Here is a 16,830-nt window from a genome sequence, read left to right as displayed (position 1 = left end):
GCTCAGCTAGTGTAAATCTTTCTGGTGACAGAGTCATCAAAAAATACATACCAATCACTGCTAAGAATAGGGCCCATGATATAAACCAGAATATGCTAAACTCTGTAACCAGATGAGTTTAACCATCTGACGCTGCCTGTGATGTCATTTTCAGAACTCTCCCTTTGACTCTGACATCATGAGCAACAGAACTGGCCTTTCAGCAAGTTCACGTGTTGGTTTTAAGTAATCATGTTAAGCTAAGTGTGGCCACCAAAAAGGATGTCATTGCAGTATTGGTACTGCAATATACCAACACTGTGGTAGCCAGGACTAGATGAAGGAGCCTGAAGTTATACTACAATTGAAACAACTAATTTATTTTTCATTAAGTTTGGGGGATTTTGTACTTAAAGAAAGGAAATTACTATATGCAGTTAAATGAAGAAGACTCTTCCAGAAAAGTTTAGCTATAAGTAGCTATTTCTAATAGCCCAAATATCACTGTAATGTACACTGTGTATAGAACATAATATCTTTGTCTTGTGACATTGCGTGGTTTTAATTTTCTCAGTGAACTTTATTCGATTTGTTGATCTTCAGGTATTTACTCACAACAGGCATACTGCTTTTCATATTTTTTTTTCTCTTCAGCCTCTTACTTTCCTAAATGCATGAAACAGTATGTACCCTTTCCACTTTCATAACAAACTAAAATTTAAGGCAGTGAGATTTTAGAAGTCTAAATTTAGAGTGTGTGCATGGAAAAGGCAGTTTATAATATCTTAAGCCAAATAACTTTATTTGGTCTAACCTATGACTGTTGCAACTAAAAACTCAGAGACTTAAACCCTTAGTATCATTGTTTATAGTAGTTATTATTTTTAAAGTGGTAAACTTTTCAAATTATTTACTGGAATATTGTCTAGTTATGATGAGATTTTTCAGTGTTTTCTGGCATTAACTTATAAAGGCTTTTCATTACGAAGAGTAACACATTCTGGCAGGAAACTGCTATGCTTAAGAAATACCATTGAGCTCAGTTCTGTGTAGCTCGTTTTACTGACTCTTAGTTTACAATATATTCAAATTAGTTTAGATCACATTTCTTAATGGTCACATGAAAAGGTATTTTCCTATAGGAAGACTCCATGAGAAATGACTTGTAATGACAGAACTGAGCTTCAATTTGCAATCACTTCTAAGTGCTTGCTCCCCAGCAGGTGTTGGTGGAGATGGCACAAACTGCAGGAAGAGATGTCCCAAGCAGTCAGGCTGCTGTGTTGTCACCCTTCCCCGTTTCTTTGTTGGTTTCGCACAGTCCATCTCCTTGACTTCCGTGTTGGTTTTCCTTTGTTTTTTTACCTTTCCCATTTTCTCTCTCCCCTGAGATATCTTTGTACTCTCTCCTATCCTCTCCTCAGTGAAAATCATAATGGGCAACAGAGACATACTCCCTCAAAATCACCTACCTAGTGGGGGAGCTGAGGACTGTAGAGACTAGCATGAGTACTAGGACACTGAGCTTGTTTCTTAACTTTAAATGCTGTCCACTTCATTAGCTGAGGCTCAGTTCCTAGTCCCCTCACACTTTGTAGGCTTTGGGGGAACCTTCTTTCCTGTGCCCTATATTGATGTTGGGCTGGGCATAAAAGGCCAAATTATTGCCTGTTGATAGCAGCCTTTACTTAGCCAAAATGCCGTTCGATCTAATTCGGGGGCAGAACCCGTGCCTCAGATTGCTGTGGCCTTGGCTAGCTGTACTAGGCAGAGAATTGATTGATTTTTTAAGGCGTGCAAGTTTCTGATGCTGACAAGTGCTGTGAGACATGATCCTACAATTCTGAGTTATTCCACCCAATTTAAGTGACAGTTTTTCCACACTGGATTCGGAGATCTGACCCAATGACTAGAGTGAGTGCCTCAGTAATGAGTGCAGGATCAGCCATGCTGCCTGTGGTAACATCTTCACAGCGTATTCTAAAACTTAAGTTATCTTGTTCGATCTGTTTAAAATTGTCTGCTTCATACAGGTCATTAAGGAAAATTCAGAATGGGAAAGTAGAAGCAAATGAACTTAGAATCCCTATCACAAATGACTGATGGCTTTAAAATATACAGTTATAAAAGTCTTACAAGAAGATCCTCTGATTAATGACTAATAATAATTGAACTTAGGAAGAGCTGCAGTAAATCCTGTACAATTTTTGCACTTTGGAAACAGTATTGTTTTATTTCATATCACGTAAATTTTGTTAAATAGAAGAAACACTGCTTCCCTGGTGCTTTTGTTTTTCCCTCTGGATTGTAGCAATGGAGCACTCGCATGTTGTGTTTGATGCCTTGCATGATGAAGACATGCAATGGCAAGTTCCAGTCTGCATGCTGCTTAATGAATGTTTTCCTTTTCTCTCCTTCCCTGTTATGTGCTTACAGAAGACAACTATGTGGAAGGTGGGTGCTTTCTACCTTATTTCCCTAAGCTCTTGTTTTTCCCTTCTGTTTAGTGGGTTTTTTCCCTTCTGCTTAATGTTATAAAAGTACATATATCATTCAGTACGGTAAGTTGCATTTTTTTACCCATAAAGATATACAAGTTTATTAAATAAGTGTGATTTCTTTTTTCATACAGAACACAAGCAAAGCTCCATTTTAATCTTGGCCTTATTGGTGTAATTCCAGAATATCCCCACTGAATATCCCCCCATGAAACAATGGGATTTATACTCATATGACTGATACCACCCTTCAAAATCATTCAGGAGTTTTGCAGAAGGACTGATTTCTTCACATGTTCTGTATGAAAAACACTTCAAGAAACTATTTGTTTCATTAGCGTGGAGCATAAATCTTCCTCATAAGAAAGTAATGCATGTTAAATACCTATATTTTAATTGCTTAGGAAAATGGAAAGCACTTTTCTCTTTAATACTACGAATCTTGCTTACTGTATTATCCTTTACAGCACAAAGTTTTAGGAAAAAGGTTTTTCTGTCTAACTTTTCAACATAATGCACTCTGCCGTTTTGACATTGTGAAAGAAGGAGCATGTGACTGTAATAATAATGTTGGTATGTAATTAAGTCCCTTTAAAGAAAGTATGGCACAGGGCAGTGGAAACTAAAGCACAATGCCATCTAGCCTGACTATTGGTAAGTATGCCTATTAGCTGGTAAAACATGTTGCGTGCATATATATATATATAATAGTTTTAAAGGTACAGAATAAGCTTCACAGATCAGTTATTGCTGGGAATCAATACTGTCTTTTTGCTTATAAGCCAAGAGGTGCAGGTGCTTTTTTATGTACAAGTGCTTTTAAAAGTCTCTCTGGGCTAAACCTTTGTATGCTGGATAAACGATTATCTATTTGAAAAAATGAGTTTATCTATCTAAACTGAGCAATAACTTTTATTTTATTTTTTCCAATACTTTTAAAACTATTTTTAAATCAAGGACTTCGTAAGCTAACTCATACGCAAAGTGACTGGCCTGGCATGGCTCTGAGCCAGGGTCCTGTAGTAAGCCACTGTGGGGCCTGAGTTCATTCAGCATTCAAGTCACCATGGGCCACTGCCTGCCTCTTCAGTGGCAATTTTCTAAAAAAGCCTAGAAGTATCCATTCTGCGTTTCTCTATGCTACTGTATACAAGGGCAAAGAGAGGTGCTCAGATTTAGCATATGCACGATGCTGCGCAATTTTCTTAAAATATGTTACCAGTAGGAGAAAGAAAATTTAACCAATTCTGGTGCTTTAATTGTGTGCACTGTCACAAACATATATATCAATACAATTTCTGTTTCATTGTGAAATAAAAATGTATTCAACAACACTGTGATAGGAATTCTAACTGAAAAACATAAAAGCCTAGAAATAAGTACCTAATCTTATATTTGATCTGTGCATAAAACTCTTACTGGTGTCAACATGAGTCTCAAATGTGAATTAGGATCAGTATAACTAGATAAGGAGGTTCAATTTCATTTCACATATTCATTTATGCACAGCAGTACAAGATGAAACCTGGATAACAGTTAATCCAGACTTTACCTGAATGTAATTCTTAAAACTGCAACCTTAAATTTATTCCAGCACAGGTCTGGGTACTTATGCATACATTAAAGTTACAAAGGATGTATATGTAAAGAATGGAAGAACAGAATGTGTATCCAAAGCACAATCTGGAAACTGAGCTATAATTTTTCATCTTTGATTTCTGTGATATCTGAGCATCTCTGTAAGTTAGGCTCCATAAGAAAACAGAAGGATTTAGTATTCACAGAGTTAAATTTGTATATATTGCTGGTATGAAAAGGCTACATTTTATTCAATTTACTAAAATTGTGCTAGGGTTGAACATGTTCACTGCAGGTTTACCGTGTTTAAATTTTGTTTTGGCCTGTGCTCTGCATGGAACTCACACACCAAATTTTGAAAATATCCTATCTTCATATCCACTTCCACTATCTCCCATCCTGTGCCCCTTAACTCTCTCCTGTTGGAGCCAAGTTCAGTATAAAGATGGAGTGGATCACACGTGAGGCATTCCTACTAAATCTTGAATTCCTAATTCACAAAGAAAAGGCTTTTATCATTCTGCTTATGAAACAATGGTGCACAAATAAATATTTTCAATGTATGGTACACTCATACATGGCTAGTTAAGGGTAGAACTTTCTATGACTAGCCATTGTGGTATTCTCTATTATAAGCAGACTGTCATTTTGAAAAATCCAGCAGTGATTGCTATCATGGTAGATTTATCTGTATCATTTTAAACCACTCTGTGGATTGCACAGGTACAGTAATAGTAATCCTTCACTCTTCCATAGCCATCATCCATAGATTGCAAAAATATAAAATAAGGTAAGTATCATTATGTGCTTTTAGCAAGTAAGTATAAGTAACCTTACTGCTTCACAAATAAAGTAACATCCAGAGTCAGACAAAATACAGTGTCTTGAGGACTAGTACTAAATTTTTTAATTGATAGATGTTTGGTTTGAGCAGTGTATTTTTTTTTTTTACATTCACTTTACTGCCTTTTTTAGTTTAACAGCACTGTAAGTGACTCTTAAAATTCAAGTGGTTTCTATGATGTTTTCAAGAGGCACTTGTGCCATTTACGTTTTTTCAAATTATATAAGAATCATGTATTTACAACTGACCAATCTCACATATCATTTTAGCAAAAATAATAGCTATCAAGCAGTGGTAATCTCCTGAAGCTAGGCCTTTTGTTTAGGTCTTATAAAGATCATATTTAAATGCAAGCTAGTAAGAGATTACCTTCTTTGCATTCCCCTAGGAGACATGACAGTGATTTGCTTCATACCTTCTAAGAGCTGAAAGAGCTCACATAAAGTAGCTGCTGAAAAGTCATGATTTTATTACAGAAAAAGACGTTGTAATGTTAGACTAGTTTCACCTTCCCTCTATTGAATACAGTTAAGGCCAAGTCAAAAGTCTGAGATTTCTTACTATAGTTGCCAACACAAAAAGTTAAAAGCCAAAAGACAACTTAAAATATAACATTTAACTTGCCAAAAGACAAACTAAGTAATCACATGAAGAGACTAATACTTCCAGAAGGCCACGCAGGGATGTTCGGCATGAAAAGAATGAAGCTTGACTGTGGGTCTTTAGACTTTGTGTTTTGAGCATGCAACTGTTGCAGCAACACTTACAGAGAGAGAACACACGTGAAAACATTTCTGCTCTCTTTCACAAGCTGCTCACTGCAGCACAGCTGTGTGATGTTTCCCAAGCAATGCTTAAGTAGGCGTCCCTTCAGGATCGCACTCAGCTTTCATTTACATTGCTGTAAACCCCAGGTAATCCCACCAGCTGCAGGGCACCGTATTTGGAAACAGAATCTATTGCACAAGAGATGGGGCACATCAGGCCCTTCAGTTTAACCATGTATCTAAAAAGGGTGACATTAAAACCCACTAGTTCGGCAAAACCATTGTTAGTCTATTTGGAACCTCACTTGGAGATTTGGAACTGATAAGATATGAAACCTTTAAGACTGACTGCAGTCGGGAGTATCTTCTTTGACCTCCCCCCAAGTACTATGAGTCATTTGTGCACCTAATTTTCTTTGCGAATTAGAAATCACAGGAACTCTCTAGGAAGTCTGCTTTCCAATAAAGAGCAGGATATTTTATTGCACACCTTCTTTGTGTGAATTAATTTTAATTAATTGCAAATAAGAAAATAATGTATCACTTTTTATAGTTGTTGGAGAAGGGGAGCACATTTAACACATGACCAAATTAATAGCTTTTCAAATGGGTCCTAAAACAGCTAAGTTCAACAAGAATAAGCGTGTTTTTTAAACCAGACATAAAATGTGAAAAACTTTCATATTTCTAGAAAAATGTTCTCCCTACATCACATTATTCTCAGTGAGAATATAAGTATCACTTTATTACCATGAATTAAAAAAGCTGAATTTTTGGTTAAAGCGTAACAAAATTTGGCCCTGGTTGAGTGATTATCATTACGGACATCTGTTTTGAAATGTCACTAACCTATACTGGTATGATTGGATTTCATCTCACAATACAAATATAAAGCAAAATCTATCTATCACAGATTTATGAAGTAGCTTCAGAAGATGTCACTTAAATTTTCTTTATTGCTACGTATTTTATATTGCATATGTAATAATCTGCCTTCTCTGGAACAAATTCATTCTAATCTCACATCTCACACAAATAAGGAGACATCCCTTGCATTATCATTTCAATGTGACAAAGAAATTTTATTTAATTACCTGAAATGCTCATTTTTATGAGGGGAAAAAGATCAGACCCAGCCCATTTTTCAGGTTTACACTTCTCCAGGTTTTTACCGTCATTTCACAAGCAGAGGACAGGAAGTCCTCCCAGCAAAGCGTTCAAAGAAATATAATCGAAATAAAGACAGATGGAATATTAAAGGAATTGGTTGAATTTGAAAGCATTTTATTATTTTCTGTCATCCCAACTACTGCACAGAAGAAATACACAATAAAGCAGCACCCAGTGTTTGAATTGCAGTTCTGTTACTCGTAGCCCAAAGCATTCCAACCAGTGGTTGAAAAATGCTCTTTGATTTCCCTCTGTGATACAGACATCTCATAGGAAACAGATGCCTGTCACAAAACATTTTTGTCACCGTGACAACACCACCTTCCCGTGCTCCCTTGTTCATTGCTGACTGTGCTCTTGTTTCCCTTCAAGGTCTGGCGCACCTGATGATGGGCGACCAAGGTATGGGCTCTGTTCCTTTTCCACTCTGCTTTCATTGTTTCTTCTTGTTCTGTAGCTGCTTTGAATCCATCACTGCAAACGATGGGCAAATGCTTGAAAGCTGTCTTTGGCTGCAAATAAACACATGGTTTTAGTCACGTCTTTTCTTATTTCTTTTTTTGTTTGTTTGTTTGCTCCGTAAGCTTTTGTCCTTCCTGCCTCCTCAACTCCCCCTCTCTCAATATAATAACTGAAAAGAGGTGAGAGAAATAAGAAGGTGATTAAGAAAATTCCATGTATTTATCAAAAAATATAATTACGGGTGATTCTATAAAAGATAAATGAAGCACAAGAGCACTCTTCAGATAGCTCCTGAAAGAAGATACTCAGCTTGTCACATTGTACACATTGAAGAGTCCATTTACATTAATGCATGGCTGATTGGAAATGTGCAGAAAGCACCTGCTCCTGGCTTCTGGAATGCTGAGAGTACAATTTTGCAACCTAACAAAATCAGTGATTTTTTCTCCTCCTAACCCACTGTCCATGTTACTTTTGTGTCACTCTTTCTTACCTAAGCATGGGTTATTTCTGTGTTTCTCTGCATGTACATGATTGGAAAAAAATAAACTAAATCCCTAATATGACACTGATTGCATCTCCATTTGTCTCCAGACACTTACCTTATACTTTGTCTCTTCATGTTCAGATACTATTGCATTTACATATACTCATGACTCTTACTGTTGTTTCTCTCCTCTTCTTTATTCTCTTTTTGTCTGGAAATGCTTTCTTCATGGAACCATTTCACCAAATCCATAGGTAAAAGTAAAGGTATTACATGATTTTCTTTATTTTTTAAGGCCATCAGTATACTTTAATGTATGTATAAGTAATGCAAATAAATGTAAATCTTTTTGCACTGATAACATGAGGTAGGTATATTTTTAAAGTAAATATTTCATGGATATCAAGGTAAGGAGAAGTCTCCTAAAGTACAGGCTGACCTTTTTTAAAGTTTGTCTCCTGGTTTTGTGAGAGATGTAAAGCTTTGGCAGTGATAAAGGAGGCTACAGTTATAGAAAGCATTCAGGATGAAATAACAGCCATGTTTTGAGGTATGCATTTTTCTGTTCTCAAAGAATTGTAGTCTAAACCACCAGGCACAGAAAAAAGCACGATGTTGTTCAACAGAGACTCTCTGGAGATAATCTGTCCAGGGCCAATCCACAGCTTGATGTAAGTTTTAAATCTGAATAGCACTGACTTCAGCAAGTCTCTGCTATCAGCTGATCACATATGTCCTGAGATTTTCCTTGTATATTAATCACTTTGATTATATCTGAGACAAGAATCGGACAAAGGAACGAGGAAGAATGAATGCCAAAGAGAAGGGGGGGGAGGGGGGTGTCAGAATTTTTTACTCTTTTTTGTTTCTTTATGTAAAGAATACGAGCCATGTTTACTTTCTTTCTCCTGGAGGGAACATGTGCAGTAGGGTCAAGACTTTTCCTGTATAAATAAACACCGGGTTTTGCTACAAGGATACTTGTTCACAGACATCACATAAATATATTTTTATGATAAGAAGCTGGTCATTAAAAGCCATTAAATCTGTGTTACGTATGATGAATAATACAGTTCTATTCATATTAAGCATTTGTCAGGATGTGCATACTCTTGGCCTAAATCAGAAATCCAATCTGCACGGTCGTACTTTGCTAACTAGTTAAATTAGAAACAACCTTCCAGGTTCCTTGGTGTCTTAGCTGATTTAGTGTTTCCACACCTAGAAAGTTCATGTGATGCAAAGACTGTAATTACAAACCTGTAGTATCTCATTCCTCTTCATATCAGACTCTCTGGAGAGACTGGTTATAGGTGGGATAATATTTAAAGGGTTATGTGTGTTCCGGAGCTGTAAATCTTCTTGCTTAGGAAAAGTTTTAAGCAAGTAGAATGAAAAACGGTCTACTGATTTCTTTGTTTTATAGGATTGTTTTCTTTGTTGTATGGCTGATCCTTGTTGTGTTTTTCTTAACAGTACCTTGTATGTATGACTTCCTTATTACTTATTATTACTATCTTATTCCTTAATAGTAGATGTCGTGGGTGGAGTTACCTTAAAATGACATTTTACAGTAACTGAACCTTGACATTATAGATTATTTCTATTAATATTAAGGAATTATTTTTCTAGATTATTCGATACACAGAATACATGAGGTAGTATGTACAACACTGAAGGATTTTTTGTATAAAAGGATGAAAACATAAATATTATGAATGTATATTATAATTAGTAGTTCATCCGGAAGCAGATTTTAGCAAAACAAAAAATTTGCAAGTATTGTGCAATAGTTAGACATTTATACTTTAATTTTAAAAGGTTTAATGATTATATTCACAAAAAAATGATCTTGGATATATTAGCTACATAAATGTTTAATGATGTGCCATGTGACATAATTTGAACACCAGTCACCAGTCAGCTAATAATTTGACTACATTTTTCTTCTCACATTTTAATTTTTTATTAGATTTATCCAGTTTATATGGGAATACGGAATACTTTACTATGTTTTGATAACCACAATATTTCTTCTGCAAATATAACAGTGTATATGTGTTCAAATGGGTGGAAAGGGTTTATATGTATACAAATTCCAGTTGCTTGTAACAGAAAATATCCCGATATTGAACCATATTCTCAATCAGGGGAAAATGGCCTCATTTTATTGACTATCCTGAAACTACACTAATATCAGCTATTGAAACATGTGACCTTGAAACAGTTCTGATAACACACATTCGTAACACATGGCAATATAACAAAGTAAGAGGGGGATGGAAAGGAATGAAGGGACAAAAGAGGAGCTCAGCACTGAATTCATTTGCACCTATTTCCATCTTTCATTATAAGTTAAATTCCTTTAGAGGTAGGTAAGGTCAGTAACAAAAGTGATTGCAAAATTCTGAGTGATTATATCATGAATTAATCTTATTTGGGAAATATAAGCAATAAAAAACTTTTAAGAATCTTTACTGTGTAATTTGCCTTGAAGACTATAAATGGCTGAAGTACCACCATCTTCTTTAATTGTGTAGATATTCTTCGGGATACTGGAAAAGGAAAAAAAACAATGTACTTTCAGAATTAGGAGAGGATGTTGATAAAGCAGGGACCTGGTGTTGACAGAGGAAGGAGGGGTGAGGCAGCCTTTCCAAGTGGGCAAGCAATACAAAATCCAGTATGATCTCACTGGACACACCTGCTATTTGTCATTTAGTTGTAAATATAAATTGCGATACTCTGGATAATTTCCCCACAAAGATTGTATTGAAGCTTTATCAGTGTTAACGAAGCTGTCACTGTCCCTTAGAGAAAGGCAGAAGCAAAGCTCAGAAGATGTCACGGTGCTGAGACATCTGTCAGTACGCGAGGTCATGTAACTCGATCTATTCACCAAACCAGCTGACATAAAGGAGGATATAACGTAAAGCTGAGAGCCGATATAGAAGTTTGTCTCATAACTTTAGAGCTATACAAAACTTGTTTCCTGATCCATTACTCCTTGTAGATGCTAAGCCTAATTCTAGGAAGAGCCACAAGCTTTTAGTTGTACTGGCATTCGTTTATTTTCTGATAAGCATCGTATATGTTCAGAAATACTTAGGAATTCCTTTTTTTTCCCCTGGAAATCACCTACCTGTATATAACTTTAGCAGTAGAGTTGTTGCAGCTGTGGTGGTGAAAAGACTTAGGCAAGGCAAGGTTTGTAAATGGGGTTCACATTTTTATTAGACCACTTGAATATGCTACGCAGAGCAATTGTTTGAATTTGAAGCAAACCTTGAAGTCTGCTGCTTATAACAGACATGGAAAAGGATTTGTTTGCCCAAAACAAATTTGTGCCCAAACAAATTTTGTCTGCTTTCTCCAACTGTTGTAGGTGGTCTAACAAAACTGCCATTTCCACCTATAGGCCTTACCTCGTCAGATTTTCCATGCAGAATTATTTTGTGATGAATAGTAATACAACTAAGATTACATAGCAACTAATGTAAAAGACTCCATTTCTTTCTTTTTTCAAAAAAAATCCTCTCCTCCTTTTCATTTTCTTTTGATGAGCAATGAAAGGGATTTATAGTTTAGTTACTATAAGTGACATGTATTGCTTCCTTTTTATATTGCAGTTCTCTTAAGCCTATACATATTTTTACCTGTAGTTTATTTCTATGTAAATAACCTACTTTTGACTATATACATTATTCATTCTGTACCTAAAGACTAGAGATTATATGCAGCTTCAAATCATACGTGTGTCACCTGGGTCCATAACAAACTACTACATGATATCTAGCTGAGCAATAAGTGTTTCTACCAAAAGATTGATTGTACAACTGCAATTTATTGTATTAGGTTACAGGCTTTTGATGTGCTGGTATTTGTTATACTGTGTATAAATGCTGAAGAAAGACTTCAGAACGTCAATTTATATATGTGTCAACTTCCTCTCCAAAAGAGGGCAAGTTTTGTATTGCACAAACTATCGTACAGTATCTGTAAAACCAAAGCGATGCCACTGGGTATTTGTGAGAGCAGAATTTTGTTAATTATCAATCACAATAAAAATAGGGCACTGAAAAATAAAAGTAATTTAAATAAATCTTTAAACAATAACGAGCATTAAAATGGTATGTTATAGCTAAGTAATTATGTAGTACTCGTGTCACACAACACAACTATCACCTTGTGCTAGTAACCTCCCCTAACATCAAATTATGTGGAATTCAGTCATTAACCTCAATGCGACCACAAGTTCATCTTATTGTGATGACTTCCATTTTTGCTCTGTTTTCAAAGAACTAAAATGGTTTTGGCCTCTTACACTCTCTGAACCTCATGGGATTGTTGAAAGTCCTATCCTCATCTGCTTTTGTGTGTGCTGCTTCGAAGTGGGTCTGAAAGCCACACATCCTCCAGCCTTCCTTGGCCTGAGCCACCAATAGTCCAGAAGCCATCTAAATGCTTTGGTACAGCACTGAGGTCTAGCACAGGTTATTATTTTTGGCTCGGTGCCTTGTTGACATGGATTCAGTTACATGCCTTCTCAACTGCAGCTGGCTTTTGCCTGGCAAGCGCAAAACACAGACAGAGGGCTTTCTTGACGCTCTGTACTTGTTCACACAGTTATATATCCTAGGTGATGGCTGCTTATTTGAAAGAGTCACTGCTAGAACTGAACTCAGTTAATTCAGGAGTTTTACACAGAATGAGGTTGCCAAGCTCGGGTAACTGAAATTATTTCTAAGTGACGTTACAGCAGAAGAATGGATAACCTATGTTTCCCTGCTCAATCTCATAGTTGCTTCTACTGATAAAAAAGAACAGATCAATAACATTTAAAAATTTATCCTCCATTTAACAGGGCCCAAACATTCTGACAGTCTTGTATAATTTAGAAAATGATCAACACAACAGTTTTTAAAATATTCTATATAAAATTTACCTGATTCTTTTTTTAATGAGAATTACCTTTTTAAAGAAATTAAGGAACTTTAAACATAAAGCTCTTTGAAGTGCTCCAAAGAGCAGTAACTACATATCTACAAGCATAACTACAAGCATCATATCTGTTCTGTAGTGACTTTTGTTTTCTAAAGAGCCCCATAAATATAGTTAAATAGTGGCTGATGTTCACAAAAAATATTGCAATTAAGTTCTTGTGTGTAACCCATGCACCTATGCCTACACGTGTTCCGATAAACATTTATATTATCTTTATATTTTTATGGTTAATCTGTTCAAACTTTTGTTCAATATAATAATGAACTTTACATTAAATGTTTTAATCAGAAGGGTGATATCTTTATGTATTTAAAATTCGTGGGGCATTGAAACAAATAATTTACTTGCACTTCAGTGAGTGACTAGCAAGCTTAGAACATGGCATTTGGAGCTGCAGATTCATCTTTATGCTGAAATGTGATCAATTAATGTTCCCTAAGGAGAAAAATGCAGCAGAACATGCCTGTTGAAGAAGTTTTCTGTCTAAAGTACATGGCTCAGAAGAAATCCATCAACGTCAGGACCAGAAATGCAATTTCTGTCTTGAGACGCATATGCCCAAAATTATATCTGAGATAGCTGATTCCTCATCAGCAGTATGAAAAGAAATTGTAAGGACCTGCCGTAAACATCAAGAAAACTATATGAAGAAAGGGGAACACATTTATTTTAAAAATGTTATTTTTCTGACATAAGTCACCATGTGATAATATCCAGTCCATGCCATGTGTTCTAGCACCTTTCCACCACCAAAATAAAACATTTATCTGAATCATTCTGATGTCACTCAGAATTATCATGTATCATATATAACATATGCATATATGTCATAGGTCTCCTGTGGATTCAGAGGAAAGAAAATAAATGTGGAACTACCAGGCATTTTATGTAAAAAAAATGTTATATTTGCAAAAGTGTAGATTTCTGCTGGGTCCAGAAAGCACTGTAGTATAAGACAGTACATATTTAAGATTTTGGCTTCCTCGACACTAGGCTCCATTTCTGGGCATAGATTTCTCTGGAAGATGGGTATGCTGACAGAGAGCCTTTCTAAATAATATTACAGCTCTTTCAAGATGAAGGATATGTATTTCAGGCCAAAAAATAGGTGGGGATTTATTGAGAATGGGAAACAGTAAGGCTGTCACTCTGAAGAGGTAAAAAAAAAAAAAATCTTGAGCAGGTAAGCAATGAGGAAATAGGAAAACTAGGTATTTCTTCCTTAAAGCAAACATATATGAATATACATAGCAAATGAGAATTAAAAGCTGCAGCGATCTATATCTTTTTCACACAAATTCCATGAGAGTTTCATACAAATTTCAGAGGCATTTCTGACGAAACAGAGATTTCAGAGAGGTGTATTCCTTGGATATCGTGTAGAATATCCTGGAACCTTCTCCCTTACACCTTCTTTTAATATCTGATGACATTACTGAGCCAAATACATCATTAGAGTGACACTAAGGATTACAGCTTCACTCTAGGGTTGCACTATAGCCAAGATTTTCCTAGGATAAAATTCAGTCCTTGAAATCTACAAGAGCAGCTAAACAAATCAGGCCAACAGACTCTAATTTTTATTACTTCAGTGAAAACCACCACAAGTAATTGGAGATTATTGTACCTCTCACTTATAGCAGAAGTCTCAACTGACTTCAACATGAATCCAGTCACAATCATGCTCAGTGGAGTTTCACCGGTTGAGTGGAAAGAAATCAGAGCCCTAAGGAGGAGTATTTTCAAAAATGTCTAAGATTTGTCTACATGCAAGCTTACTAAATTCAGGAGTAAACTTTATCACAATTTCTAAAGAAACTATATTTAATGAAAGTGAAGAACTCTTAAGAAAACCACCCTAAAATTGTACTGATATAACTGAAAATGTGGACTATGCTCTCTAAATGCACATCATAACAATATCTTTCCACCAAGAATGACTTCCCGCAAAAGAGTTGAAAAAGACATTTAAATAGTCTGGTCAGAATTGATTGTTCTTGTAGAAGTAAGAACACTGTGTACAGAATTTTTAACCTACTTTTAAACTCTACAGTAATTTTCTATGGCTGTAATAATATGCCAAGCTACTTAAAAACAACAAAAATTTGAATTATCCAGTCTCCTTCAAAATCTTTTAATTAAACAGTATAATTTGCACCGATAGTAGTAATATGTGTCTTTCCTGATATTCAAAGTCTTCTATAACCCTGTCATTCTTAATTGCTTGAAGGTAGCTTTCTATCTTCACTTCAGGGACCACCCAGAGCAATTAGTTTCAGTAGAACAGTGAAACTATGCAATGAACTGGGAAATTCAGGAGCACAAAGGAGAAAGCTTTCATAGGAACTGAGCCTGGACAATGGACCATGGACTTTGCTATGAAATTCCACCTTCACCATTCTTTTAATGGTTTTCATACATACCCATCTGTTATCCAAATATCTTTTTTCCAGGCTTGGGAGGAAAGTGATTGAATCTCTTTCTTGAATTCATTTACTCTAGTGAAAGAAGTAATTTTTTCCCACTTGCAACAGCTATATTTGTTTGGGTTTTTTTTTCTGTTGGCACCCACTTACACTAATTTTCTGATCAGCACACCATTTGATTTAAATCTTGTTTTTGTAACTGGCTAATGTGATTTAGAGATCCTGGTACATCTTGTTGCCTGCTTAAAGTAGACATTTGTTCCTTAAAGAAGGGAAGCATCTGGACTGATGCGCTGGCACCTTCTCTAAAGCTGTATAGACGCAACCTTGGATAACAAGAGGCTACCAGAGAAACTGGTAGGCCACGCCTGGCGCCGTTGGCATCACAGCATTGACTTAAGTAGCCGCTTTAAATTGGGGGTGGGAGAAAATAAAAGCAGTTGGGTCTAATCCCTTTCATCTGCCTTTGCATATTCTTCAGACAGAGAAGAGACTGCCTAGAAAGCAGAATTCAGCAGTAAGTGAGTATAAGTCTGTAAATTTTTCACTGGAGTTACCCTTAGTTAATAGGTCTGTCCTGCATTTCGTATCATGAGCCATTGTTATCCCATTTTCACAAGGAGTATCCAGCCAAAGGAAAGGAGGCTACATATCTTTCTGTGACCATTAATATTCTGCTTCTGAAGCGTAACTGTTAGCTGAAAACCCTAGGAGATTGATTCCTGATGCCAGCTACGTTGGTAATTATGTGACCCTGCTCCCACCCAACAGTAACATCTCTCTCTAGGATTAAAAATTAGAAATAATTTACCTGATTTCCCACTTCATTGAACCTGAATATCTTTATTAGGAAGAACTTGGGTTATATCAAAAAGGTGCCAGATAAGTTCTTTCCATCTCAGAAAAAGGGCATTGCAGACATTTTGCTGATAACATGAGCTGGTCCTTTGATTTTCTCAGTTAATGTCTCTACTTAACAACTTGGTCTTACAAGGCACTATGCTTAGTATTTGCATAAGTCCACAAGAAATCTTCAAAAAAATCACCAAGCTCGGTTACGGGCAAATCACCTTTGAAAACTATGTTTGCATGCATATGAGATACTTAATGTTATGATTTTACTATTGAACCTGTGCAAAACAAAGTGTAAATTAGTTTTACAGCCAAATACCTCTTTGACAATGCTGTTTTCAGTATGAATTATGTGTCATTTAAATGGGTATTTGATATTATTTTTATTAATTAACTGCAACTACTGACTAGCTACGTAATTTTCAATTTTAGAGGAGTTATTTGGGTGTAATTACATTGAACTGTAACACTGGTATATGTTTACATCATCACAAAGATGATGTGAGAGTTCAAAAAATTCTGCTTCTATTTTAATTTAATCTTCACATACCTGAACACCCCCAGATCATTGTGGTACAAGTACTGAACTGGTGCCTTCATTTCACCTGAATACTTGTGCAAACTATAAATTTTGCAGGTATACCTCAAGGTGCTTTCATCATTATGAACCTTCAATAAATGGTAAATGTAAATGTAACACATTTGTAATACAGCATGTGTCCCACAAATGTAAATACAGCTGTGTCTGTGTCAGTCATGAACT

At 35.9% G+C, this 16,830-nt stretch overlaps 1 protein-coding gene across 17 annotated transcripts in view; it reads left to right on the top strand.

Annotated features, from left to right (window-relative positions):
- NRXN1 (neurexin 1) overlaps positions 1 to 16,830 on the top strand; it is a 735,915-nt gene that overhangs the window by 76,760 nt on the left and 642,325 nt on the right. For 9 of the 17 annotated variants that reach the window (XM_075497457.1, XM_075497452.1, XM_075497450.1 and 6 more), the window contains exons 2-4: positions 2,416 to 2,433; positions 7,209 to 7,238; positions 8,040 to 8,051. The exons of 4 other annotated variants lie outside the window; for them this stretch is intronic. In XM_075497457.1, the coding sequence (XP_075353572.1) occupies positions 2,416 to 2,433; positions 7,209 to 7,238; positions 8,040 to 8,051 (60 nt within the window). The remainder of the gene's footprint in view (positions 1 to 2,415; positions 2,434 to 7,208; positions 7,239 to 8,039; positions 8,052 to 16,830) is intronic. 4 more of the 17 variants (XM_075497453.1, XM_075497448.1, XM_075497446.1 and 1 more) reach the window with 3 other exon arrangements.

The sequence above is a fragment of the Mycteria americana genome, chromosome 3, assembly GCF_035582795.1.
Source record: "Mycteria americana isolate JAX WOST 10 ecotype Jacksonville Zoo and Gardens chromosome 3, USCA_MyAme_1.0, whole genome shotgun sequence".
NCBI classification, from domain to species: Eukaryota; Metazoa; Chordata; class Aves; order Ciconiiformes; family Ciconiidae; genus Mycteria; species Mycteria americana.
This window is presented reverse-complemented; position numbering and strand designations above follow the sequence as displayed.